General features: G+C 39.5%; 2 protein-coding genes and 1 pseudogene across 5 annotated transcripts in view; 1 reads left to right on the plus strand and 2 right to left on the minus strand.

Moving 5' to 3' along the window:
- Window positions 1-4589, minus strand: part of Ddx50 (DExD-box helicase 50) — a 34763-nt gene extending 30174 nt beyond the window's left edge. For 2 of the 4 annotated variants that reach the window (XM_071611215.1, XM_071611214.1), the window contains exons 1-3: window positions 4412-4589; window positions 931-984; window positions 266-565 (exon numbers count right to left, since the gene is read on the minus strand). In XM_071611215.1, the coding sequence (XP_071467316.1) occupies window positions 266-565; window positions 931-984; window positions 4412-4498 (441 nt within the window). In that variant the 5' untranslated portion in view covers window positions 4499-4589. Of the gene's footprint in view, window positions 1-265; window positions 566-930; window positions 1043-4411 lie in introns of all 4 variants that reach the window. The other 2 variants (XM_027931305.2, XM_027931304.2) reach the window with 2 other exon arrangements.
- A 4050-nt stretch (window positions 4590-8639) lies between these two features.
- Window positions 8640-8980, plus strand: LOC114089362 (large ribosomal subunit protein eL30 pseudogene; annotated as a pseudogene).
- Window positions 8981-11233: 2253 nt separating this feature from the next.
- Stox1 (storkhead box 1) overlaps window positions 11234-27901 on the minus strand; it is a 52972-nt gene continuing 36304 nt past the window's right edge. Inside the window, exons 2-4 of the mRNA XM_027931373.2 lie at window positions 17852-18004; window positions 13432-15772; window positions 11234-11485 (exon numbers count right to left, since the gene is read on the minus strand). Coding sequence (XP_027787174.2) covers window positions 11338-11485; window positions 13432-15772; window positions 17852-18004 — 2642 coding nt within the window. The 3' untranslated portion in view covers window positions 11234-11337. The remainder of the gene's footprint in view (window positions 11486-13431; window positions 15773-17851; window positions 18005-27901) is intronic.

Here is a 27901-nt window from a genome sequence, read left to right on the forward strand (position 1 = left end):
TTTGGAAAAACTGTTTAGGAACCCAAATGTACAGAAAAAGTGTAAGTTTGAGCATTCCTCTACTTCCACCCACAAAAAATGACAATACAATAAAAGAAACAAGGGCCAAAGGAAAAAAGGTTCAGATTTCAGCTGTATAGATCTCTCATTTGGATTAGAGTCTGTACTAAGCAAGAAACATAGAATCAATTCTTCTTAATTTACAACATCACATTTGTCTGTATTTCAAGGATAATGTCAAATGCAAAATTAAAAGTATCCATACCTCCTCTAGTTTATTATCACTTGATTTATGAGTAGAACTTTCTAAGGATGATACTCGCTTTGATTTTTTTTCATATTCATCAATATCTCCATTTGGTAGATCTTTCCTCCTTGACTTATGAGATGTAGAAAATTCATCTGAAAGTCTATTAAATCCTTCTTCAGTGTCTCCATTTAACTTCTCTTTCATTTTAGCTTTTTTGGGCTTGGGAGCATCATCCAGGTCATCTGTGACACCATTTTCTCTTGTTTCTGTTTTCTCATCTGAGTCATGATGGTGCCTGGACTTCCTCCTATCACTCTGTAGACCAAGAAACAATGTCAAAAAGGTCACAGGTGTCCTCTTAGGATTCTAGAGAAGTTACAGCATGACTTCCCAACCACTTAAGTTCAGCCAATAGTTATATTGAAAACCTACATGATAGAAATCCAGACTGTTTAGTAATTCAAGCTCTAAGACTTACCTATAACTATAATTGTCATTCCAACTCCTGCATTCTCAAGAATTCAGCCTCTATTCCATCTCTAATCACAACATAAAATTTTAGCAAAATTAAAATAGCTCCTTCAGAACCAAATGACAATCTCAAAATTATAAATTAAAATACAAAAAAAAACTTCTAACATCTCTAAGAGCAAAAAAATTAATATTTATTGAGTACCTACCCAGCACTGTGTAATGTGTTTTCGGCTTATCTTGTTTAAATCTTCATAACAACCCTATGAGGGAAGTACAGATCCATAATCCCTTATCCGAAATTCCGATATCCATAAAGCTCTGAAAACCGAAAGTGTTTTTGTAACTTATTTGGAGTCAAAACCTTACCTGCTCTGAACTCATTTGATGGCAATATTTGAATAGAACTAATGTGAGACTATTTATAGTTTTTATTTATCCCATCATTTGCAATTATTCATATTTAATATTAAGGTGTCTGATTACATGCTACAGGCCCCACACCCTGCTGGGGTGTTCTCCTTCTATAGATCCCTAGAATTCTGAATTCTAAGACACATCTAGTTCCAGGGATTTAGGATAAGGGATAGTGAACCTGTATTACCTTTGTCATTTTACAGATGAGGAAACAGAAGTCTTAGAGGTTAAGTACTTGCCAAAGATCCACATGTGGGATTTCCTGTAGGTGGAAGTGCTAGAAATTGAATCTAGCCCTGACTTGGAAAACCTATGCTCTTTTCACATCATGCTTCCTTCCTAACTTTAATAATTAACAGGTCAAAGAAAAACAAAGCTTCATGTTGATATAAAATTCCAATTGCTATATTTCCATGGAAGAACAATAACCCAGGAAGTTTTAAAAAAAAATCTAGATAACAGAATGTAAGAAAAGAACAAAACGAAAAGGCACAATTCTGCACCTTCAATTTTTTGTTTATATGTTTTTGTGTACCGGGAATTGAATCCAGGGGAGCTCAACAGTTAGCGACATCCCCAGTCCTTTTAATTTTTTTGAGACAGAGTCTTGGTAAATTGCTGACTGAACTTGCAATCCTCCTGCCTCAGCCTGCAGAGCCACTGGAATGATAGGCATGTGCCACCATGCCCAGCTTGCACCTTCAGTTTTAAAACGCCAAACTGGTGGGGCTGGGGTTGCAGATCAGTGGTAGAGTGCTCGCCTACCATGTTAAGGCAACGGGTTTGATTCTTAGCACCACATATAAATAAATAAATAAATAAAACAAAGGTCCATCAACAACTAAAAAAAATTTTTTTTCAAAAAGTCAAACTGGTGGCAAGTGTTTTAATATTTGCAGACCACAAGAAATGATTTAGAAATTTAGGACTTCTCCAGAATTACTTGGTCAGATACTCAAAATAAATTAGATGGTAGAGATGAGTGACAACAAAAACACCAGCACGAAAAACTTATACAATTTTTAGAGTGCTTTACCATACAATTTTTCTTATCCATAAAAATGTGAAAATGCTTTGCAGTTACATCATTTGCTCTTTGGTTAATTACAGTAACTCACATCTCACCATATCGTTAAGTTCTACTGAAAAACAAAATTATTTATAGAGTCAGCTCTGGAGTTTGAATTGCTCCTGGACCCTTCATTGCAGGGAGATGATGGAACAAGGCAAAGTGAGACCTCTAAGTCTAAACCCAGCAACATCCCAAGGTGAATACATTATTTCATATTGGACCAAAACTCTATGATAATTTTGATTCCCTTGGTTTCCATTATATTCTATAGGGATTTTTTTTTTTTTTGGGGGGGGGGGATACCTGGGATTGAACCCAGGGACACTTAATCACTGAGCCACATCCCCAGCCCTAAGTTGTTGAGGCTGGTTTTGAACTTGTGATCCTCCTGCCTCACCCTTGTGAGTTGATATGATGTATGCCCTTCTTATTCTCTTACTTTTTCACATCTTCTGGTTCTTCTCCTACTTCTATGGATACACCTTAAATCTCTGTTGTCCATGTACACTTCTATGCCATTTTCATGACTTTCAACACACACTTCCTTACTCTTCCTTGCCTGCATTCCAGTTTTAAGAACCTATAACTCATCTTCATATCTCAATGTAATCCAAACCAAGGTTATCTTCATCTCAACACCAAAACTAGCCTAATGCTCTATTAGTTGGTATTCCAATTCATTTTCAAATCTCTAGTTTATCTTCATAAAGTGCAATTAACAAGTATTTCTGGAGAACTTACAATGTGAAAGTCACCAACATACAAGAATATAATTAAATATTAGACAAAAATATGGCTATTTTCCTCAAGAATCTTTGGGAAATATTTTAAAAAGATACAGAGAGGAAAAATGAATTTCACAAGGAAGTGTACAATAAATGCCTCTTGCATGATAAAGACAGTATTGGAACAAGACTTCAAAAGGAAATGAAATTACTGGGGTGGTTAGAAAAGATATAAATTAAACTTCAACAGAGCATCTGGATGCAAAAGGGAAAAGAAGTTTCAACAGGAGCCAAAATTAAAATAACTGGGGATTCCATTTTAGTGGATTCTAGGTACCTATAGCAGTCAATTCATAGACACAGAAAGTAGAATAATGGTTGCTAGAGCTGGGAAGAGAAAAGAATGAGGAGTTAGTGTTTAAAGGACAGAGCCTCAGTTTGAGAAGATGAAAAAAGTTGTGGAGATGGATGGTGGTGATGGCTGAAAAACAATATAAGGGTATTTAATGCCACTAGAACTACACTGAAAAATGGCTAAAATGTAAATTTTCAGTTTTGTATATTTCCCCAGAATAAAAGAAAAACTGGTTGCTTGGAATGGCAAGTTGACCTTAACGACAAGTTGGAGAGGTATTTCTGCTTTCCTGAACTATATGGAATAAACCTTACTTCATCCAACGTTAGACTTTGAAAACTGCTACCTTATCCTCCTCAGCTTTGCTTTCTCCAGGTTAAACGTCTCCAGTACCTGTGCATTTTTCAGCACCTTGCAATCCTCTATTGTTTCAAGAGTTTTCTTTTTTGGATGGGAGGGGGGGTCTCTTATAACCCAAGGGGAAAAACCATTTCTCATACTTAATTAGTTTAAACTCCATGGTACTCAGCAGAGTCTGGCGCAAATTAGGCTCAATAGATACCTGTGGATTGAATGAAAATACTCATAGTAAAGGTTATTAATAATAAAACCAACACGATCTCCACCACAGCCCAATCCTAGAAACTCTGGATGTTACAATATTTCTCAAATCCTCTATAAACTAGTTAAACCTAAGATCACTTTCCCCAAAATTCTTGCACAACAGAACAGGGTGACAAAGAGGCAGAACATATTCAAGACAATCGTTTTTTCTTAATCATCTTCTAAGACAGTCCAGAAGAACCAAATGACAGGCTTCCCTGCTTTAGGAAGAAAAGAGATTCTGCGGTGACGGGAGCTTGAGTCTACCCATCTCTTGGGAGAATTCAGACGCCAGTGGGAAGAGCTGAAGAGCCACTGGAGGCCGGGCCGGCCGTCCTCCTCCAAGTAGGGAGTGTGACCTGGGAATGATCCCCGAGCGACCTCAGAAGGCCTACGCGGATTGAGCGGAGGCCCTCGGATGCTGGGACTGGGTCCTGACAGGCCATGATCAGGGACAATTCCCCTCCCCACCCAAACCGGCGCAGCCCATAAGGAGGCGCGGCCCATCCTCAGCGCACCTTTTGCTTTTCCTTCCTCTGGCTCTCGGATTCTTCCAAGGGTGCTTCCAACTCCATAATATCCCCCCAGAGGAGTTTCCCCGGCATTACTGGCCGCCGCCACCTCTCTCGGGGCACAGTGGCCACTACCACCTACGGGCAGCAACAGCGTGAAAGGAAGCGGGGGTAGGGCGGCCGCCCGGCCACGGCCGTGCGTCACTTCCGGGACACGCACCGCACGGCAGGGGAGGAAATCATCCCGGATAGTTTAAACTCTTCTATCCGCTCCAAGCTCTCACCCAATGAGTGTGAGAGATCTCCACTGGCCGACCCTATTGTGAAGTGATTGGCTTCTAGAGTAAAAACCTATCCAATGTCCATAAAGGATGAGCTCACTGATTAGCATAAATGATTCGGTTTCTCACCCCCTCCCCCACTCGGAACAGTCCATGGCACCACAGAGGCTCTTCGGAGCTTCCCAGCATGCACCGCTGGGGCTAGGTCGCTCCTCAACGGCGATGGAGAAGGGCCGAAGCGCACAGGTGGCTGGCGCATGGTCACGACTGTGCAGAGGTGGGTGAGGAGCGCCAAGCGCCGCCTCACCATTCACCGCCGGAAGCAGCTGCCTTCCCCCCCGCCCACTGAGGCGGGAGGCGTTAACGTCCAACGGCTTCACGCGAGGGCTGAAGCCAGGCGTTAGAGTCAAGGGGCTTCCTAGGGTCTGGCGTGCGCCACAGGTGAAAGGGAGGCCGGATGAACGTCCGTGCCTGCAGTCTCAGGTTGTAGTCAACAAATTAGTTCTTGCTTTATGTTAGTGCTTCTGACGCTTCCCATTTGACTTGAGAGGAAACTAAACCCATAGCTGAATACATATCTGAAGTCACACAATCCGTGGCACAGTCAGGACTAGAGAATTTATTTCTTGAATCCAAGATCTGCCACATCAACCTGAAAGCTCTTAATTAAACCTAACAGTTTCTGCTAAAGTTAACAAGCCTAAATGTCATTGACAAAAGACTATGTATTTCCAATGAAAAACTATTTTACTGATGGGAATTAACTATCCTTTAACACAATCTTATACAACTGAAAATTTTTATCAATAGAAAAGATAACTGTCTTAGCATGTCACCTTTTCTGATATCATTAATGTTAGCTCCTGGCTTTCTTCTCAGAACCATGTCTCTTCATGATGTCTTCAACCAGACAACTGTACTCCTGGATGTAGAACAAGAAACCAAACTGATGTCGGTGCAAGGCCGTCTCATAAAACACTTGACAGTATCTTTTAACACATAAGCCTTTTAACAGGAGCATGAAACTTGAGCCTTAGCAAAGTTATATGTGGAATTTAGGGTTGGTCCTGAGTAACAACTGGAACTTCAAATTAGTGATTGCTTTAGGCCTTTTGTGCAATTATGGGTTGGCCTGAAGTCAAGGGCTAACATGTTTAAATGTAACCTTATGGATTCAATACTATGAACACAGGGAGTATTCAGTTAATGTTGGTGGAAAATGCATCTTCGTCTCCCTAGGTTATGAGATCAGTTATGCATTTCTGTGCTTTTCTACATTCTTTTGTCCCAATCCCTCACACCCACTGCCAATCCTACTGTGGTAGTTTTTGTAGTCCTACAAAGGGGTATGATGTGCATAGAAACATGAAGTAGATGTAGAATGCCACATAGATTGGGATAAAAGGAACAAATGTTAATATCTGTGGTCGAAGATCACACGTGAATGAAATAAAGTTTTAACTCCTCAGGACTCTAGGCACTCATTTGTATGTCAGAGCTCATAACAGCAGGTCTGAAAAAAAGTACTAGCCTTTTCTGTTCTCCCTGTTCAAGCAACTAATAGTATGTTCCAGAATGACCTTCTGCCACAATACTCTACAAGCCCTTTTTAATCCCTAAATTTTCTCTACCTAATTTGTGCCAGGTGGAAAGGATCAGTGTAAAGAAAGCTATGCATGACCAAGGAGTGGCTCAGCTGTAAAATATTTGGGCGACATGTATAAGTTATGAGTGCATATCATCTTGCATCAATCAACTAGAAAACAGAAGTGGGGAATTATTTTTCCATTTAAAAAAAAAGGCCTCAAAAACTTATTTCTGATGATGAGATCTGGAAACAAGGGGAGGCATACTATGGGTGAATACTTAAAATTCACAGTAATCCAAAATATCATCACAAACTCCTGGGCTCAAGCATCCCTGACTCAGCCTTCCTGGTAGCTAGATCTGCCGATACGCTCAACAGTGCCTGGCTCCAAAATACAATCTTATTAGAACGTATTTTCCATATATCTTAAGAATCACTGAAATAATCTCTTTTGCAAAATTTTAAGAGTTTCAGTGTTTTATCTGCTACTCTCTGTCCAAAATTCTGTAAAGATTTTTCCATGCCTTTAGCCTTAGCTTATTATACTCTGTGGCCTTTAAGATCTAAAACAAGATGACTAATTCTAAACTTAATTCTTCTCTGTGGTTATTTTTAAAACTAGAGGGCTAGGGTTGGGGATGTACCTCAGTGGTAGAAGTCTTGCCTAGCATGCTCAAGGCCCATGGTTAGATATCCAGCATCACAAAGCAAACAGGGCTAGATTTTAATTTTTATTCTACAGTTAGAAAGTTGAATTAAAAAAAAAAGCCATTGAGTACAACATTTTACATCTGCATGTAGAACTTTTGTTTCAACAGGAATCTAAACCATCATTTTAAAATATTAAGACAAGAAATAGTTTAAGGAGTAATTATAAATTGATAAGAGACTTTGGGGATAGAGAATGCAGGTGGTTCTAAGGAGAAGCACAAAGAAAGTAAGGGAAGAGAATATCTCTTCCATTGCAAGCCATGTAATCTTAGCCAACTCAACTTTAAAAACGTGTTAATAAAGTGAGAACAGTAATTCTGACAGTGCAAGAAATTGGGAGGATTTGCTAATACAAACAGTACTACAGAAATGAAGTAAAAAAGTACTCTAGCTTAAGGTTTTGAAGCATTGGAAAGGAGGCCTCTTTGAGCAATTTAGAACATGTATATTTATGTATGAATTTAACTCCTAATTCAAATCATTATAGTTTTAAAATATTTAACCTTTGGAGGGAGTTATGTTTCTTAAATCAATTACTTAGTAGATATTCTGAATCAAGCTATACAAAGGGTTTCAGAGTCACATCAGTTATCCCAGAAGGGGGCACCATTACCCAAGAAATATTTGGAAGCTGCTTCTGCTAGAGGGAAAATTCCAGTGTTTCAAAAGCAGGAAGATAAACAAGTCTAGCAAAGTAGTCCTGAGTTGGATACTCATTCTTTTTTTTTTTTTTCCAGTACTTCGGATTGATTCCAGGGGTTATCTCCAGCCCATTTTTAAAATTTTAAGACGGGTTCTCACTAAATTGCTCAGGCTGGCCTTGTACTTATCATCCTGACTTAGAGGCCTCTGAGTAGCTGGCATTACAGGCATGTACCACCAAATCTGGCTTCCCTCATTTGTTTTGTATCTCTTTTTCTAATCCCTGTTAGGCAATAGTCTGTCTTTTCCCATTTCTTAAAGACTTATCACACACCTGTAGATAGGTTTTCAGCAATCTTTCACTTCTTACAAGGTCTTTCCATTGTTTTTCCTTATAGATCTGATATTTTAAAATAGTTATTCTGCTAAATTGCATTTAGTCATAACTGAATTATGGTCATTTTTCTAATCTATGAATAAGATACACAGAAGGGATAATGCCACATTGCTGAGCTGGTGTAATTTCACTAGCTAAGAAATTAAAGTGTTTTAGTTGACAAGGAGTTAGACAAAGGAAATATATTAAAAATAGCTTGCAGAAAAAATAAACTTATTATCTGAGTTTTCTTAAAGTCTGAGATCCCAGATGAGAGAGGATGAATGAAAGGTATCTTACATTATATGAATATATAAAATAAGCCCATACTTTGCATACTGTGTTCCTATTTATAGAATAAAGTATTAACTGGAAACTTGTTAAAGACGTAATACTTCTCCCATACATAACCTCAATTTTGATGGAGGATACTTTCTATAATCTTAAATCCATAACAGGATCTAGACAACCTGACAAAACAGGAAACCTGTATAGTAAGTCATATATTTACATCTCAGGCAAGTTTTATGACTACATAAATACATTTAAAGATAAAGACGTAGCTTCCCTTCTCATTCCCAGACTATCTTGGTGGCTGTTCTTGGTTGGGAGCTATCCCACACCTAAGGCAGGAAGATGGTGGCCGCAAAGAAAATGAAAAAGTCCCTGGATTTGATGAATTCTAGGTTCCAGCTTGTTATGAAAAGTGGAAAGTATGCTCTGGGGTACAAGCAGACTAGACTCAGACAGTGCAAAGCAAAATTGATCATCCTTACCAACTGCCCAGCTTTGAGAAAATCTGAAATAAAGTACTGTGCCATGTTAGTCAAAACTGGTGTCCACCACTACAGTGGCAATAATAATGAATTGGGCACAGCATGCAAAAAGTACTAGAATATGCACATTGGCTATCCTCAAACCAGGTGGACAGCATTAAAAATCTGCCAGAACAGACTGGTGAAGATAAAGCCATGTAAAAATTTTTCTTTAATAAAACTTGCAGCCAGGTGAAGTGGGGTATGCCTGTAACCCCAGTGACTTAGGAGGCTGAGGCAGAAGAATCACAAGTTCAAAGCCAGCCTCAGCAACTTAGCGAGACCCTATGTTAAAATAAAAAATAAAAAGGGCTGGGGATGTGGATCAGTGGTGAAGCACCCCTGGATTCAACCCTCAGTACCAAAAACAAAAACAAAATTTTGCCAAAAACATATAACAACAACCAAAAGCTTGCCAGAGCTTGCTTTAAAAAAAAAAAAAAAAGTGTGTATATACATACACACACACATACACATACATACACACAACCACACACATTTAATAATAATAGACACCTCTTACATTAGAAACTTTTGATAGGATAGCTATCCCCAAACCTCACAATCACCCTGTCGGGCAGATATCATTTCTGTTCTCCCTTTTGTAGATGAGAAAACTGAATCAGGGAAAGTTGGTAACTTGCTTCATCAATGTACTAAAACTGGAATTGGGATTCAAATTTGGGTCTTAACTCCTCCTAAGCTCAAATAATCAAGCGGCCTGTAGAAAACAGTTTTCTCATTAGAGAATAGACTGCAACAGGGAATAAAAATGAAGAACTAAAAGTTCAGACACATACACGTTATTCAGAAAAAATGCACCTGATTTAAAGATTAATCTCCAAAACAACTTAATAGGTCATATTCCCATCTTTCTTTAATATTTGAGATTCTGAATGTTATGGAGGGAAGTTTATTGTTTCACAATCATTTTCACTTAATACATCTAATTAGAGCTTCATAATGTAACAGTGGCAGAATCAGATGGGTATCATTAGTTCCTAGAGTCACAAAAGAATTCCTTTTGGATTCCTCACTCTATAAGATACTTGTCTTAATCTAAGATTCAAAGATAAAACCCTCTTTTCCAATAATTGGCAATGATAGATGCAAAAATGGAGAACTGGAAGCAATACTCAGGAATTTTGTATGAGTTCAATATTTCATAAGATACCAAATTTCATAAGCATAAAACCTTAGATATGGAAAGACTCCTCAGTTACCTAGGTTAGCCATTATGTTAAGCTAAATTGTGAAAACCTGCAATGTAGCAGGCAAAGGGATCACCAAGCCTCTGGCTGAATCCCCTAAGTAACAGAAAATTTATTATTTTACAAAGCTACCTACTTCATCTTCAAATAGTTTTGTTTAATAGTTAAGTTCTCATACCAAGTTGAATTATTTCTCTAACTTCCATTCACTGGTGCTGGTACCATGTTGTAAGACTCCCTAATACAGCAGGTGAGGTGGTGCATGCCTATAATCCCAGTTGAGGAAGGAGGATTGCAAATTTAAAGCCATCGTCAGCAATTTAGCTAGACCCTAAGCAATTTAGCAAGAAGTTATCTCCAAAAAAAAAAAAAACGGATGGTAAAGCTGGGTTCAATTCCCAGTACCAAAACAACAACAGGGTTCCATCTCTAGTAATGCAAAAAAAAAAAAAAGCCTCTGCTTTTACCTCCCCCACAAGTCCTTATGCCAGGTTACCCCTATTGGTACAAGAACTTTGAGCAGGTCCCTGTGACCATGGCTAATTTTAGAATGCATGGTAGGTTGGCCAGGCCCACTGAAAACCAGCAGTCAGGAGGGAATGGTCTGACCAATGCTAAACAGAACAGTAAATCTGACCTCCCTCTTCTGCACTTCCACAGAACCTGCATGTAGCTCCCAACAATGCTGAGTTTTACTCGGACCTTCAGGATGGTAAGAATCAGAACTCTCCAGTTATTCAATCACTTTTAAGATCTAAGCTTTGGCGATTATTAAAAAACTTTTAGAAAAAACACCCTCTAGCTAGGCATGGCGGTGTACTCCTATAATGCCAGCTACTCGGAAGGCTGAGGCAGGAGGATCCAAAGGCCAGCCAATTTAGTGTGACCCAGTCTCAAAATGAAAACAAAAAGGGCTGGGAATGTAACACAGTGGTAGAGCAGCTCCTGGGTACAATCCTGAGTACTGAAAAGAAAAAAAAAAAGTCACTACATAGTAAATTAGCATCCTAAGTATTTGAGAAACCAATGAACGAAAATTAATGACATTTAATCGGAAAAGGATCAATGACTCCATGTTTTTTATTGCAATCTAAATATTCCCCAGAAATTCCTAATCTGCTAAAATCTGCTTTACAATATCAAAAAAGGAAAAAAATTAGAAAATTAGAAAAATTGGAACAAAATATATAATTATGGGGTTAATAGTACATATGCTTGGTTTTAGAGGAATTTTACATATTCATTTGATTGATTGATTCTATAGAATCCTTCTGTACATTTTTACAAAAAATTTTCTCCAAAAGAAAATTAAACATTTATGACTGGAGTTAGTTGTAGTAAGGAACTGGATGTGAGTGCTTGACTTCTCTTTGTGCCTTCAACGTTCTGCAGATAATTCTGTCTTCTCTTAAGTCCATTCAAAATGACTGAATTATTAGATGCCAGGCTCTGTGTCCTAGACGTATTAGAAATAACACAATTTTATTTCTTTCAAAAGGGACCTGGAATTGTAATGAAGGCATTATATTTTCATTTGTTATATTGAAGCAGTACATTAACATTAAAGTACACTTACCAAATAAGTTAACCTTTAAAAACTTAGTATTCTTGGTGGCTGGGGATATAGCTCAGTTGGTAGAGTGCTTGCCTAGCATTCACAAGTTTTCCTGGGTTCAATCCCCAGCACCACCACCAAAAACAAACAGAACTAAAAACTTAGTATTCTTGGGCTGGGGTAGTGGCTCAGAATTCCCCTAGCACATTTTGGGCCCTGGGTTCGATCATCAGCACCACGTAAAACAATAAATAAATAAAATAAAGGTATTGTGTCCAACTACAACTAAAAAATAAATTTAAAAAAACAGTGTTCTTTATATTTTAAAGGCTTCATGGTAGCACCTCAGTTATACTGCTTTCAAAGAAGTTCACATTTTCTATACATCTGATCTCAGATCCATTATCAATCCAATATCAAGTATATGCTAGTCAGAAACAATAAGTTCCCTGAAAAACTCTTCTATACATCTAAAGTGGCCAATATCTCCACATCCCTGACTTCTTTTTGAGAAGTCATAAAAGGAAAAAGCCAATCATTATATTTTTCATATTGACAAAATTGTTTTCCTAGGATCTGTAAGTTATATTCCTTATCTAACACATATGCCTTGCTTCAGCTATGTCACATTACCATTTTTGTTTTTGTTTCATTTTTTTAGTGTTGGGGATCAAATTCAGGGCCTCTTTGTACAGTAAGCACTCCCTCTACCACTGAGCCACACCCCCAGTCCCACTGTTATCTTTGCTTTTAACATTCCCCCTTTCCCAAATTGCTCCTCTCCATCTAGAGATATTAAGATGCATGGGCTGGGGATGTGGCTCAAGCAGTAGCAGGGGGCCTGGGGGCCTGGGGTTGCACTCAGTGGTAAAGCGCTTGCCTAGCAAGTGTGAGGCACTGGGATCAAACCTCAGCATCACATAAAAATAAATAAAGGTATTGTATCCATCTACAACTCGAAGAGAGAGAGAGATAGAGATAGAAAAAAAAAGAAAAAAGATACAGCTGGATGTAGTGGTGCACATCTGTAATCCCAGCTACTTGGGGAGGCTGAAGCAGGAGGATCATAAGTTCAAGGCCAGCCTCGGCAATTTAGCAGAATGTATCTCAATTTAGCAGAATGTATCTCAAAATGAAAAATAAATTAAAAAGGCTCAGCGGTAGAGCCCCTCTGGGTTCCCCAATAACACAAAAATTAAACAAAAATGTAAGATACATATGTCAAAAATGTACCCTCCAGCCAGGTGCAGTGACACACATCTATAATCCCAGGTACTTGGAAAACTGAGGCAGGAGGATCCCAAGTTTGAGGCCAATCTCAGCAACTTAGAAAGATGCTTAGCAACTTAAAGGGATACTGTCTCAAAAATGAATGAATGAATAAACATGACGGAGGAAATAGCTCAAGCGGTAAAGTGCCTCTGGATCAATCTCCAGTACCACCACCCCACCAAAAAAAATATTGGTTCAAATTAAAAATGAACTCTATCCTGTCAGGTGCAGCAGTACATGCCTGTAATCCTAGTGAGTTGGGAGGCCGGTGCAGAAGGATCACAAGCTCAAGGACAGCTTTGTCAACTTAGTGAGACTGTCTCTAGAATGGCTTGGGGTGTAGCTCAGTGTAGAGCATGCCTGGTTCAATCCCCACTACTAAAAAGAAAAAAAAAAAAGAAAAAAAAACAAAGAACTCTATCTTATTCTATGAGATCCCACTGTGACATTAAACAATTTATTCACTAAGGCTGGTGGACTTATATCAGGAGTCTCTCACCAAGCAATTCACTATGCCCTTGATTTTAATAACCCTGTGACATAGTAGCTAATCAAACACTTTCACATGTGCTTACCGTGGAGAATCTATTCCACTATCTCCGGCCATGCTATGGTTTTCTGTTCCTTCCAAGAGACGGTGTTCATGCTGGATATCCTGAGCCAATACTGGTATATGTGAAGCATTGAAAAGTTCTAACTTTTGTGGGAAATGTTTTCCCATTTCCTGATTCTGAGGACTCTGACTCACTGATTTCTTTACTGTGTCACCAACAGAGTCTTGTAGGATTTCAGCCTCAATATTGGGTTTCCTTGTACTATAGTAATCAAATAAACTTCCAGCTGCAGGTGGTGGTGAGGCCTGTTCATATTTAGTAACACTGGGTTCTTCTTCATTGTTGAAATCAAACTGGGTATGGATTTCAGCAGAGAGATTCTGGTTTTGTCTTTCATCTGGGTTTATAAGCAACCCAGTAGGCTTATACCATTCATTTCTTCTATGTGCCTGAAGCTCAAACCTATCCATTTTGCTGTTACGCTCAGTCAGTGATCTCTCAGTCACTTGTCGTCTTTCCAACTGATTCCACTTGCTTCTATTTAAAAAGGAATATTGAGTGTGGCCAGGTAGCATTTGACACAAGCCATCATTCTCAGGAAAGTCATCCTCCTCTAGATATAATGAACTGCAAGCCCCATCATGATCCTCCACTTCGTCCTGATACAAGTCCTGGTCATCATCAAAAAGCCCTTCATTTTCTAGATTTGCAGTCTTTGCCTCCTGGACAAATGCCTTTCTCATTAGATATTCTGAATCTCTATCTTGTGTCTCAGATTGTCTCAAATAGTTTGGACCAAATGGGTAATCCAAGAGGCCAAGGTTTTGAAACTGGTGTATTGTTTTATCAACTAATCTACTAGCAGAGGATGTTGGTCCTGCTGAGGAGGAACCTCGTGATGGCAGGATATGCCATGTTTCTTTGGTCTCCCTTAACTTGTCAGAGTGTGAATGACTTTTTCCCAAGACTTCAGAGATTACTTTATTTTCACCACCATGCGCATCATATCTCAACATGCTTTCCCTAAAGGAGTAGCATTGACTGTCATTTTGCAAAACACTACATTGAAGGGAATTTAAGAGGTCAGCTCTGAAGTCATCACTGACAGATTGGACAGTAGAATTTGTCACATAAATGGATTCTGCTTTCAGTTTATCGTGACATTGTTCAGGATATGGCTGTTGGGCTTCACCATCAAAGATTCTTGAGGAATCTGAAAGCCTTGACTTTTGGAAAGGTTTTTCCTTTGGTCCAATCTGATTGGGTTTTAGACCATTGCTCTTTTGAGTGTTGTACCCTTTGGTCATTGGGCTTCTTCGGAGAGACAAGCCCTGGAAAGGATTACTGATTCGCTTCTTGTAAATCACGTGGGAAACTAGCACTGTTGGATTTTCACCAAGTGATTTCTGAACTTTCACTTCATTGGGGCTTTTAATTCTGGGGCCAGGCTGGGTGGCAGGAAGCTTGGGGTACCTCTCCAGTCTAACACTTCCTGGCTGAAGATCACTCCCCCAACTCCGGACTTTGTGTCTCTGCCTATGAGAATGGCCCCGCCTGCGAGTCTTTTTGACAGACCGACTGGGCCTTTTCTTAACTCCCTCTTTGGAAGGATACTTAAGCCTGGCTGTCAGCATGTCAGTGGAAGTGCCCTGGCTATTATATTTTTTCTGTTCTTCGCATTTTTGCATTAGGACTGTATGTTTGATTAAGTTGTCAACAGTCAGAATGGGATTAATTCTCTTGATTATTTCATGTTCTATGTCTCGTGGGATATTGTCCAAGTTATCCTCATCTCGGACAGGCCATTCTTCAGGTGGGAACTGGGCAGAGAAACTGCTATGCTCTGTTTTGGGCTTTTCCTTTCTAGATATGCTGCGCCACAAAACACTAAAGCCAAATTTCTTGCCTTTTTCTTTGTCTTTGTATGGTAAAAGTTTAGGGCTCTCACGGATATGATTCTCTTCAGGTGCTGAAATTGTCTGATTCTGAACAAAAGGCGTGGATTCCCCAAGACCTTTCTGGTCTTTTCTAATCATATCTGCAGCAGTTGGTGGTTCCTCAACACCCTGACTGCATGTGTCAGGGAAACACTGGCAAGACCGACAATGGGAAACAGGGACAACATTCTCTTTGGTGGACTCTGCACCATTCTCCATGCTCACCAGATAGGTCACAGAAGTGGACACTAGGTGACTTTCATCTGATAGGAGGACTCTCTTATTTTCCTGAGCTGTTGCATTTGTGATGAAGTAAGTCTCAGGAGTAACTATGAAATATCCTTCTCCAGTGTGATAAATCTTCCTTTCTTTAATCAGAGTTCCCAGAGTGGTATAGAGAACATCTTGAGATGGAATTGCAATCCCTAAAACAAACAAGCATTTTACAGATTTTGAACAAGAAACATTATAAGGAGTAAAATTAGCAACTTAGAAATAATCATACAGCTGGGCATGGTAGTGCATACCTGTAAGGCTGGAGAGGCTGAGGCAGATGGATCACGAGTTCAAGGCCAGCCTCAACAGCTAAGAAAGGCCCTAAGCAACTCAGTGAGACCCAAACTCAAAAATAAAAATTGCTGGGGATGTGGCTCAATGGTAAAGTGAGTACCAATCCACAGTACCAATTAAAAAAAAAATGACCTCACATTTGCTTTGCTTGATGAACTCAGGGTTAATTATAACACAATTAATATATTCAATTAAAATGCCAAAGAAGCAAAAATGACATAATTTAACTGAATAACATCAATATAATTTGATCCCTGAAAAGATACATTAATGATTGAATAGAGAAAAACATCTGAATTTACTCAAAATACAAATCCATTTTAAATTTAAACTTTTTGAGGGCTGGAAGTGTGGCTCAGTGATAGAGTGCTTGCCTTGGATACATGAGGCCCTGGATTCGAGCTGAGCACATTAAAAAAATAATATTTGAGGAAACCATTTTTTGGGGGGCAACAGGGGTGCCAGAGACTGAATTCAGGGGCACTTGACCACTGAGCTACATCTCCAACCCTATTTTGTATTTAGAGACAGGGTCTCACTAAGTTGCTTAGCACCTCACTTTTGCTGAGGCTGGCTTTGAACTCAAGATCCTCCTGGCTCAGCCTCCCAAGCCACAAGGGTGTGCCACTGCACCTGCTTGGAAAGCATTCTTTTTAAAAAATATTTAAATATTTATTTTTTATTTTAGTTGTAGGTGGACACAATACCTTTTTTTTTTTTTTTAATATGGGGCTGAGGATTGAATCCAGTACATTACACGTGCTAGGTGAGCTCTCTACCACTGAGCCACAACCCCAGCCCAATCTTTTTTTTTTTTGGTTTTGTTTTTGTGGTGCTGGGGATTGAACCCAGGGTTTTGTGCATATGAGGCAAGCACTCTACCAACTGAGCTATATCCCCAAAGCATATATCCCCCCAAAGCATTCTTTTTTAAAAAAATTTTTTAGTTGTATATGAACAGTGTGCCTTTATCTTATTTATTTTTATGTGGTGCTGAGGATCGAACCCAGTGCCTCACACTTTCTAGGCAAGTGCTCCACCACTGAGCCACAACCCAAGCCCCTGGAAAGCATTATTTTTTTATTTTTAATTTTAATTTTTTTTTTAGTTGTTGACAGACCTTTATTTTATTTATTTATATGTGGTGCTGCGAATTGAACCCAGTGCCTCACACATGCCAGGCAAGTGCGCTACTGCTGAGCCACAGCCCCAGTCCAGGAAGGCATTCTTGATGAGCAAACATGGGAATTTTTAAAAATCATAGCCTCATGTCTTTAACTTTTTTTTTTTCCTTTGGTACTGAGGATTGAACTTAAGGGCACTCGACCACTGAGCCACATCCCCAACCCTGGTTTATATTTTATTTAGAGACAGGGTCTGAGTTGCTTAGCACCTTGCTAAATAGCTGAGGCTGGTTTTGAACTCAAGATCCTCCTGCCTCTGCCTCCCAAGGCACTGGGATTACAGATGGGTGCTACCAGGCCCCAGCTTCATGACTCCAATTTTTGTAAAGGAAAAAAATTAAAGGTACAAGGAGAATGTATAGAATGTTCCCATTTATATTATAAAATGTTATATATTTATTTAAGTGCAATTTATAAAATCATATGTAATAACTATAAACAAAGCAGTTGTCATCTCTGAGAATGGGAATGGAAAAAATGAAAGGTGGGGGAGATGCACTTTTTTTGTTGACTCCTTTCTAGAGTTTGATTTATTTACTGTCAAAAACATTTACTTTAAAAAAATGCATCTAGAAAGTAAAAGAAATTCCCTTATCAAATTTGTTGATGCAGGACTTTTTCTAGCAGAGTTTTCATATAAGATTCTATAGAAAAAGAAAAAAAGGATATCACCTAGTTTACTTATGTGTTTATGATTAGTTATAAATAGAAACTTAACAGATGCAAATTCAGAAAAGTTCATCACCTTACCTGGATGATGTTTCCTCAAATGCTCCAAAAGTGATTCCTGTGTTACTAAGATCTGCGCAGCATTCATATCAGATATAGCACAGCAAAGAACTTCAGCCAATGGTACAAACTGAGACTGAACTATTGGATTCATTTGCACTGGAAAGACATCACCTAAATTGGAGATCAAAAAGAGGAGGGTAGGTGATAAGTATGACACAGTAAAAAGTGTTTGGACTTAGTAAACCAAGAATAGTTACAAAGAGAGTTATGGAATTGTTATTCTTTCTTTCATCAGTCTTTACTCAGAATCTGTTGACATGACATGTACAATCATAGTCCTATGAAAGAAAAAGATTTACATCATGGTCTCTACTTTTCAGAAGTTTGTAGTATCTGTCACTAACTTATGAGCAAGAAACAGTAAGCTGCCACAGGAAGGCAAAATGTCTATTAAAATTCAGGAGGTCAGACATGCTTATATAGAAGTTCATATCTTTCAAAGCATATTTCACATGCTGGAGTGTGACTCAGTGGTAGAGCATTTGCCTAGCATGTGCAAGGCCCTAAGTTCCATCCCTAGCACCATAAAACAAAACAAAAAAATTTACTGGGCACAGTGGTGCCCACTTGTAATCCCAGAGTCTGGAGGCTGAGGCAGGAAAATCTCAAATTCAAGGCCAGCCTCAGTAATTTAGGGAGGTCTTAAGCAACGCAGGGAGACTTTGTCTCAAAATAAAAAATAAAAAGGGCTGGGGATGAGGCTCAATGGTAAAGCACCACTGAGTTCAATCCCCAGTACCAAAAAATAAAAAATAAATAAATAAAAATTTTAAAAGTCTAAAAGCAAATAAAGTGACAGAGAATGGTCTTCTGACTCCTAATTTGGCATTCTTTTTTTGGGGTGGGGGTACTGGGGATTGAACTCAGGGGCACTTGACCACTGAGCCATATCCCTAGCCCTGTTTTGTATTTTATTAGAGACAGGGTCTTGAGTTGCTTAGTGCCTCACTAAATTGCTCACTAAATTGCTGAGGCTGTCTTTGAACTCATGATCTTCCTGCCTCTGCCTCTCGAACCACTGGGGTTATAGCCATTTGCCATAGAGCCTGGCTTCCTTTCTTTATTTTTGTAAATTTCTTTCTTTTTTTTTTTTTTTTTTAGTTGTAGTTGGACACAATATCTTTATTTATTAATTTATTTTTATGTGATGCTGAAGGTTGAGCCCAGTGCCTCATACATGTAAGGCAAGTGCTCTACCACTGAGTTACAGCCCCAGCCCTAATTTGGTATATTTTCACCATTCCACACCTTCCTAATGGAGGTGATCAGGAAGATATTTTTGTTTTTTGGTTTGGTTTTGGTATTGGGGATGGAACCCAGGATTTACTACTGAGATACATCCCAGCCCTTTTTATTTTTCTCTTTAAGATAGGTTCTCCCTAAGTTGTTAAGTTACCAAGGCTGGCCTCAAACTTGAGGTCCTCTTGCCTCAACTTCCCAAGTTGCTGGAATTACAGGCTTGTACCACCACTCCTAGCTAATCAGGAAGATCTGAAACAGAAAAGGGCCACAGTATTTTTCCAATTATCAAGAAGACATGGAGAAAAACCATGGAAGAAGAAAGCCCAAGGCACATAAGACTGACTATCCTGCTGAACACATGGTGCATACCTGTGATCCCAGTGACTCAGAAAGCTGAGGCAGGAGGATTGGAAGTTTGGGTCAGCCTCAGCAATTTAGCAAGGCTCTAAGCAACTTAGTGAGACCCTGTATCCAGATTCTACCGGACAGCTACCAATGTCAGACTTCTTTAATAAAGAAGAGAGACAAGGAACACATCACTAAGAGACTATATGCATTTAAGAGAGTACAAATAAAAACATACAAAAGAGAGAAGACACAGTAACGAGGTTAGAAGGGGGAACTCAGAATGAGGGAAAAAGAGCTTCAAAATGAATAGTAAAGTGGGAAGCAGAGGCCTGCTTGAGCTCAGGGGTTCCAAGCCAGCCTGGGAAACATAGGGGACCCTATCTCACAAAAGAGGGGTGGGCTAGGGGCATAGCTCAGTGGTACAGTGCTTGCCTAGGATGTTTGAGGGTTTGTACGCCAACCCCCCCCCACCACACACACACACACACACACACACACAGAGTCAAGTCAAAAGCTTGGTTGAAGGAGAATGACTATTGGTTCGAAGATAATCTCTTTCAAGAAAATTGTTTCAATAAAGCAGGACATGGTGGCACACACCTATAATCCCAGTGCCTCAGGATGCCAAGGCAGGAAGATTTCAAGTTTGAGGTCAGCTTCAGCAACTTAGCAAGACCCTGACTCAAAAAAAAAAATTTTTTTTTTTGAAGGGCTGAAGGTGTAGCCTGGTGGTAGAGCACTGTGGTTTCGATCCCCAGTACTGCCAAAAACTAAATAAATAAATAAAGGAAGGAGGAAAGAAAATAGTTTCAATAGAAAAGATAAAAATTAAAGGTCACATCATATGAAGGGCGTTAGTAAAAAAAAAAAAAGTAAAATTAATGGGTCTTCCTTCTGGAGTTTCTCAACTTTGACACTTTTGACATTTGGAATCATTTGGCAACCAGTAGTCCAGTTATGCCCAGGACTAAGAATTTTCCTGAGTCACAGGATTTTCAGTGCTGTAACTAGAAAAATCAAAGGCAAACTGGGATCTCTGTTTATCCCAGCCTGGTAATTCTTTGTTGGGGAGAGGGCAGTCATGGGCATCGTAGGATATCTCATAGCATCCCTCAACTCTACCTGCCCACTAGATGCCAATAGAATTTCCTAAATTTGAAGCAACCAAAAATGTCTCCAGACATTGCCAAATGTCCCTGGAGCCAGGACGCAAAATCATTCAACCTGGAAACAGTATTCCAGACCATTTGTGTGAGAAACCCGATTGTGAAAGGGGTGAAACAGATTACAAATCAGAGAAGAATAGGAACAAGTAATATGACTGTGTGTGTTGTGATCTCTCTGCACCTTTGGATGCAAAAAGGAAGGGCTTAGTAGAAATGACAGAAATAATTCCCAGAGAAAGAAGACTAGTAAGACAGCAAGATCTCTGAGAAGGGAAAAGAGAAAGTGTTTCAAACTAGCTTAGAAATAAGGAAGATGGTACTTTATCTGAGACTTAAGAATAGAGGGTGGCAGAGACCAGGAATATTTTGAGGCACAGCAGAATGAGGGAGGGAGGTGAGGGGAAGGAGTGGTGTGTGTGTGTGGGGGGGGGGCGTTTGCACAGCCAGGTCATCTGATCTTTCTAAAGTTAGAGAGATGGCACAATCATGAGAGGAGAAAAAGACAGGAATGGGGAGAAAAAGGGTGCAAAGGGAGCTGGGGAACCTATCCTTGAGGTAAGAAAATACCAAAGGAATAAGACTTTGAAGTAAGATTCTCCAAGTGATTAAGCCTTGTTTCTGCAAGACAAGTGGCAATCTGGAAGGGAAAAGGATAAGAAAAAAGCTACAGAGACCAGCAGATTCTGTTTTGGAAGGTCGGTTGGGGCAGAACCTGTAATTCTGCTTTTTTTTTGGTGGTGCTCAGATTGAACCTGGGGTCTTGTGCATGCTAGGCAAGCACACTACCAACTGAGCTACATCCCCAGCCCCCTGTAATTCTGCATTTCTAACAACTTCCCAGGGGATGTCCCTAATGCAGATCTGAGTTGCCACTCTTTGGAGTGAGAAAGAGATGGGTGTGTGTGTGAAGGATAGTAATGTGAAAGTAACTACTGTTCAACAAAGTTGGTCCTGGAGTTTCCTGAGGAGGGGTGGTGTCAAGTGGCTCAGTTATAGCCCGCTGGGTGAAGCTCTTATGTCTGTAGCAGTCCAAGAAGTCAGATGAATGGTTAACCCATTAATTAACATTTCAATACATGACACCCTGAAACTCACTCTTCCATGGGACATTAACTTACCTAAAAGTCAAAATTCTCCTTGAAACTCCACTCCTGACCTAAGGGTGATAACTCTCCCCCAACCCCACTCATTCCTTCCCTTTCTTTTTCTTTCTGCAATTGACATTTACTTTCTTCTCTTTTTACCTCCCTCCTCAACCAGACAAAATATGAAATTAAAGTGCAATTTCAAATATTTTTAATGCATCTTTGGTAGAATTTTATGTGCTTAGTTTAAAATAAATGACTTAAAATTTTTGTATCTCTTTCCAACTCCTCCCAAACAAATATTTTTCTTTGCATGTGATCTTGAATTGATTACTCTTGGTGGGAGTAGGGACCCTTAATTTTAAAGCGGGGTGGAGGTTGGTGGGGGGGTAGATCTGCTGCCTTCAAAGACAAGGGCTAGCATCCTGGGGAAGAAGAGGGGGCAAAACCTACAGACTTTGCCTAACCGCACTATACCCATGTGAGCCTGGTCTCACACTCTCCCTAAACCCAGTTGCTTTGAATTTTGAGATGGGAGCAGGGAGGACCCTGAAAGGAGAGATGAGTGGCTGGATAGTTGGTGTGCTGTCCGATGCTCCTGCTGCCCCCACTTGCTGTGACTCTCCATTTCCATGCAAGTGAATCAGAAGCCAGCTGTGCTCTGTTCTCCAGTTTCACCCTGGAGCCAGAACTGAAGCAACCCACTTTCTACTTGGATCCTTAAGTTTAATTTCTCATTTCATAAGAAAACTAACAGTCATGATTTTTTATGGGACTGGAAGAGGGGTGCAGAGGACATTCCTATACATTTCTTTCCCACCTCCTGTGAATTTCTAGTTATTTCAGAAGAAAATATTTTTCCCCCAGAAAGCTATACTTTAAATTAACAAACAGAAATGTATGGGAAGTGGAATTTTATCTTACATTTTTTAAGAATTCTAAACAACTTCTTAAAAGAATCCTAACATTTCTTGGGAAATCCGAAGATACTCTTTAGAGAATTTATTCATAATTCCTACCATGGCATGGGGATGTGTATTTTAAGAATAAACAAATCTACTATCAAATAGGAAAACTAATTGCCTTTTTTTTCTCCTTAAAATTAATACAACTACATATAAACTGCACTGTAGAGAACATGTTAAATTGCTTTAACCTCCATTGTGGCACTCCCTCTAGACAAAGCCTAGAGAAAGTTTCTCAGTACATTTCCTTCACAGCCGTTGCTAAGATACGTCCTTCAGGTGCATAAATCAAGTTTTCTTTGTGCCTGAAAGCAGAGTGAACCCTAACAGAGAACTTTTGTGACAGATGCGGGGATCATTTCCAAGCTACAGCACTGGTCTGTTTCAGTGACTGTTGCCCTCCTTTGGTTTTTGGAATGCAAAATTAACTTTCTGTGCACAAAAATCTCACTTATAGATATAAATCAGATTTCACAATCCGGCCAGCCCTTTGGCTTTATCCTCAACTACTATGCAGTAATTAAAAGAGTACCCTTAAGTCCAGGCCTGCTGTGGACCTTTGACCCTGGAGCTACACCAGGGATCAGAAGGCTAAAGAGAGTCTGTGGCCCGGAGAGTAAACAGTTGACAACAATGTTCTCTCTGTTAACATAAAGCTTTGTACTCTAGGGTGCTTCAGAAATGGAAAAAGTGGTTAGGCTGGAAGGCAAATATCAACAAAGTACAACAATATAGATGAGATCATTGTGTCTGATGTGTTTTCTGCAACAGATTTTATTCTTATTAATTTACTGATTCTTTACTCGGAAAGAATTTGGTTGGTGTACTATTTTTTTTTAATCTCTTTAAGTTATAATGAAAGCAAAGAATGATGAGTTTAAAAATATTTTTTGAGGGCTGGGGTTGTGGCTCAGTGGTAGAGCATTTGCCTAGTATGTTTGAGGCACTGGGTTCCATTCTCAGCACCACATATAAATAAGTAAATGAAATAAAGGTCCGTCAACAACTAATAAAAAATATATTAAAAAAATATATATTTTTTGAGGGCTGGGGATGTGGCTCAAGCGGTAGCGCGCTTGCCTGGCATGCGTGCGGCCCGGTTCGATCCTCAGCACCATATACAAAGATGTAGTGTCCGCCAAAATACTGAAATTCTCTCTCTCTAAAAATAAAAAATAAAAATATTTTTTGAAAGCATACCTTTTGGTGGGGGCAGTGAAAGACAAATTGGTATGTGGCATGTAGATGTATGCCCATCGCCAAAATATTAAGCTCTTCATTGGTGAAAACTGATAACATCCTGTAAAGTCCAGGATAACTAGAATCAGCCTGCTCAGTGATGGATACAGACTCATATAAACCCAGGCAATCAGTCCCTGTCCCCCTCACTCCCATGCCTCTACTGAAAGTGGCTTAGAAAGTGCCTGTCCAGTGGGAGCAGGCCCCTGGGAAAATGTGACATGCTCCTGGAGTTGATGACAATAGCTCAACAGTAATCCTATGCAATCCAAGCCCTCATCAAAGTCCTAAGGAAAAAGAGGCAGTTTTCTTGTGAGGACACAAAGACCCCTTCTAAAGCCTCAGATGGAAGACCTCTAGAAAAATACCCTATGCTGATGGTTTTCCAGCAAAAGAAGCCACAGGCCAAAGAAGTGGTTCAAAGATCTGTTTCCTGGCAAATCCATGAGGTGTAAATACTCAGGCCTCAAACAGGGACAGTGGACTCCTAAAGTCTGCCAGTTACAGATTGTCAGTGGGAAGTTTTAGTAAAACAAGCCTCAACTTTGCACTGTCTCAAGTGGGAAAGTTGGTGCCAGCATACTGATCTGGCAGTGCGGTCACTTTCTCCAGAGTTGGTGGGTGTGGGAAGCACAAGCCAATAGAAGGTCCCCAGCACCCTAAGTGAAGCTCTGACACAGGGCAGCAATTTAGCATGTTCACTCGCTGTCTTGAAGGTGACTATGAGTAGTTTAAGATGAGGTTTGGTATCCTTATCATTTTAGAGGAAACGGCCAGACAAAAAGAAAGCTTGTGACCTGAGGTCACTGAGTAAGAAAAGACAGAACCAAAATCAAGGTATGATCTGCCTGACCCAATCATACTGTGTCTGTTTTGTTCACTGATGAAGCTCTTGAATTAAATGCATCTTTATGACAATTGAGCGTGTAAATGCATCTTTATGACAATTGAGAGTTTATTTTTCTATCTGAATGATTAGTAAAATTTCAGGGAGAAAATGAAAGATTTACATCAGAACTGTACCTTTATGGGGAAAAAATAACTATCATGCTTACATTTACATTTATCTTATGTCCTTAAGTCACTTTAACAAATTCCAAGAGCATCTGCTCTTAGAATTTAAATTCTGACATTTTAATTTGGGGCATTTGTTACCAAATATGCAAAATAATGGAAAGATTTCTTTGGAAATTTGGAAAACACTCAAATCTGAACTTTTATGTGTCATACTAAAACATGAATTTGTCATAACATTAGACTTTAGATAAAACTAATCCTGATATTATTTCATATTTAAAATAGTCTTGGGGCTGGGATTGTGGCTCAGTGGTAGAGTGCTCGCCTAGTATGCATGAGGCACTGGGTTCGATCCTCAGCACCATATAAATACAAAATAAAGATATTGTGTCCACCTAAAACTAAAAAAAAAAATTAAAAAAAAATACAATCTTGAGGCTGGGGTTGTAGCATTGTGTCCAACTACTCCTAAAAAATAAATATTAAAAAAAATAAATAAGATATAATCTTTACTATGAAAACATTTAATCACCATACAAACGTGTTTATGGACTATGTGCTAGGCAGTCTGCCAGAAATTCATGCATTATTGACCTTCAAATGGTTTAACTGAGTCTCTCTAACTGGGCTAATTACCGGACACATGAAATCTGAAACCATCTTTTTGGGCGCCAGTATTGAATCCCACTGTGGGAAAGGTATCTTCTACACACATTAGAGATGACAATAGAGCGCAAATTAAACAGCCTGCAGATACACTCAAGTTTAATTTTAAAAAAGGATGTTTTGTTCAAAGTAATCTAAGAAGTTTCCCTGATTTTAAACTGCTCTTTTATCCAATACAGAATTTCCACCAATTTTTTTTTAACATCAAAATCAATCCTGGACTTGTGAAACCAAAAACATTTTGTAACAACACACTCCTCATCAGAGATAAGGGGCTATGCAATAATCTCAATGACTTTAAATAATTAGATCTATTGTATCATAACTTCAAATAGGCTCAGAAAACCAATCAAAATGGAAATAAAAAAGAGAAAGATTTCGGGCAAACAAAGCCAACCCCACCCCCCATGTCTCCCTTTCAGTTTGATAGAAGAATGCAAACACTTTCCTCCACATGTAGAAACAAGAGTGCCAAGACTCAGAAGCTGGCTGTAGATCTAAGGGTAGTCAGGTTATCTGACATGGAAGCTGAAATTCTTTCATAAGCAAGGTGATGTTTATTTTGCACTCAGACAAATGGCTCCCCTCTGGGAAATGCCCTCTGTTGAAAGGTAATGACTTCCATTAGGGAGGCTGAGCTGTTTCACAGCCAGTCCTCAGTGATCTTTTTTAACCACACCTCAGCCTGTCTAGATTCCTAAATTAGCAGCCTCCTTTTCAAGTGATCTGTCCACTAATATCAAATATCAGTTGAGTCACAGAGGCCCTGGACGAACTATGACAGACTCCACAGTCTGGTTGTCAGCACCTGGAAGCACAGAGAAGATAGGTAGTCATATTTGGGGGTGCTCTTTGAGGCTACCACCTTCATTGTGATAAAGGGAGGTCTCAGCTAGGAAGAAAGGAGGTAAATGCTCAAACCAGCAGACTCTTTAAAAACATGCCAGGCACAGTGGCTCTCTGCTGTAATCCCAGCAGCTTGGGAAGCTGAGGCAGGAGGATCATGAGTTCAAAGCCAGCCTCAGCAATTTAGCAAGGCATTTAGCAACTCTAGTAATATATAAAAAATAGGGCTTGGGGGTGCTGGGGTTGTGGCTCAGAGGTAGAGTGCTTACTTAGCATGCATGAGGCGCTGGGTTCAACCCTCAGCACCATATTTTTAAAAATAAATAAAGGTATTGTTCCACATACAACTAAAAAATACATGTTTAAAAAATAGGGCTGGGGATGTGGCTCAGTGGCTAAATAACTCTGGGTTCAATCCCTAGTACCAAAAAAAAAAAAAAGCCAGTTAGGTCTTGAGGTGCCCTTTCCTAACCTCTTTTCCTTCAAGGCTTCTACTCTGGATATGTTAATGACGTCATCCAGTTGTAATAGTTTTCTATGACTGACAAGCAATTACCACGAACTTGGTAGTTTAAAACCACACAAATATATTATCTCACAATCTATAGGTCAGAAGTCTGGCAGCTTGACTGGTGGATTTGGTTAGCCTGTGATTTTTACCTAGAGGCTCTTGGGGAGAATCTCAGGTTTCTGACAGAATTCAGTTCCTTATGGTTGTAGGACTGAGGATTAAAGGTCCCTATTTCCTCAATGGCTGTCAGATGTGAGGCCCTCTCAGCAACTCAAAAGCCATCTACATGTCTTGTCATGTTGACCCCTTCATCTTCAAGGAGCAGTGGCTCCTTCTCACACCTCAGTTTTCTCTGATTGCCCTTATGATGTCTATTCTGCTTCTAGACAGAGACATTTCTCTATTTGTAAGGACTCATGTGATTAGATTGGGTCCACCCCAATAACCCAGAATAATCTTCCTAACTTAAAATCTGTAACCTCATTCCCTTTGCAAAGTCCCTTTTGCCCACATAAGGTAACATATTCACAGGTTCCAGGGATTAGAATGGGGACATCTTTGGTGGACCTACTACAGGCATAAAGGATAGGGACAAGGAATAGTAAAGGAGAAAGACAAAAGTTGTAAACTGCCCTGTTTCCCTAAAAAGGCTGGGCATATTGTTTCTTTGCCCTTCAGGCAAACTGGGGACAGCTTTGAAGTGAATCTTCTTCACAAGATTCTGGAGGCCAAACAGGCAGGGAGTGACCAGCAGCTCTTATTACTGTCAGTCACGGTGATGAATTAAAATAGCACTGTACAAAATGGGGGAAGAAAATTCAATCCAACATTGTTGTGTGAATAATAGACTAATAAAGGTTTTCTAAAAAACAACACTTTTTTTTTCTATTCCCATAGTCCTCACATTACAAATAGGCCCTGTA

This window comes from Marmota flaviventris, chromosome 4 (assembly GCF_047511675.1).
Source record: "Marmota flaviventris isolate mMarFla1 chromosome 4, mMarFla1.hap1, whole genome shotgun sequence".
Lineage (NCBI taxonomy): Eukaryota > Metazoa > Chordata > Mammalia > Rodentia > Sciuridae > Marmota > Marmota flaviventris.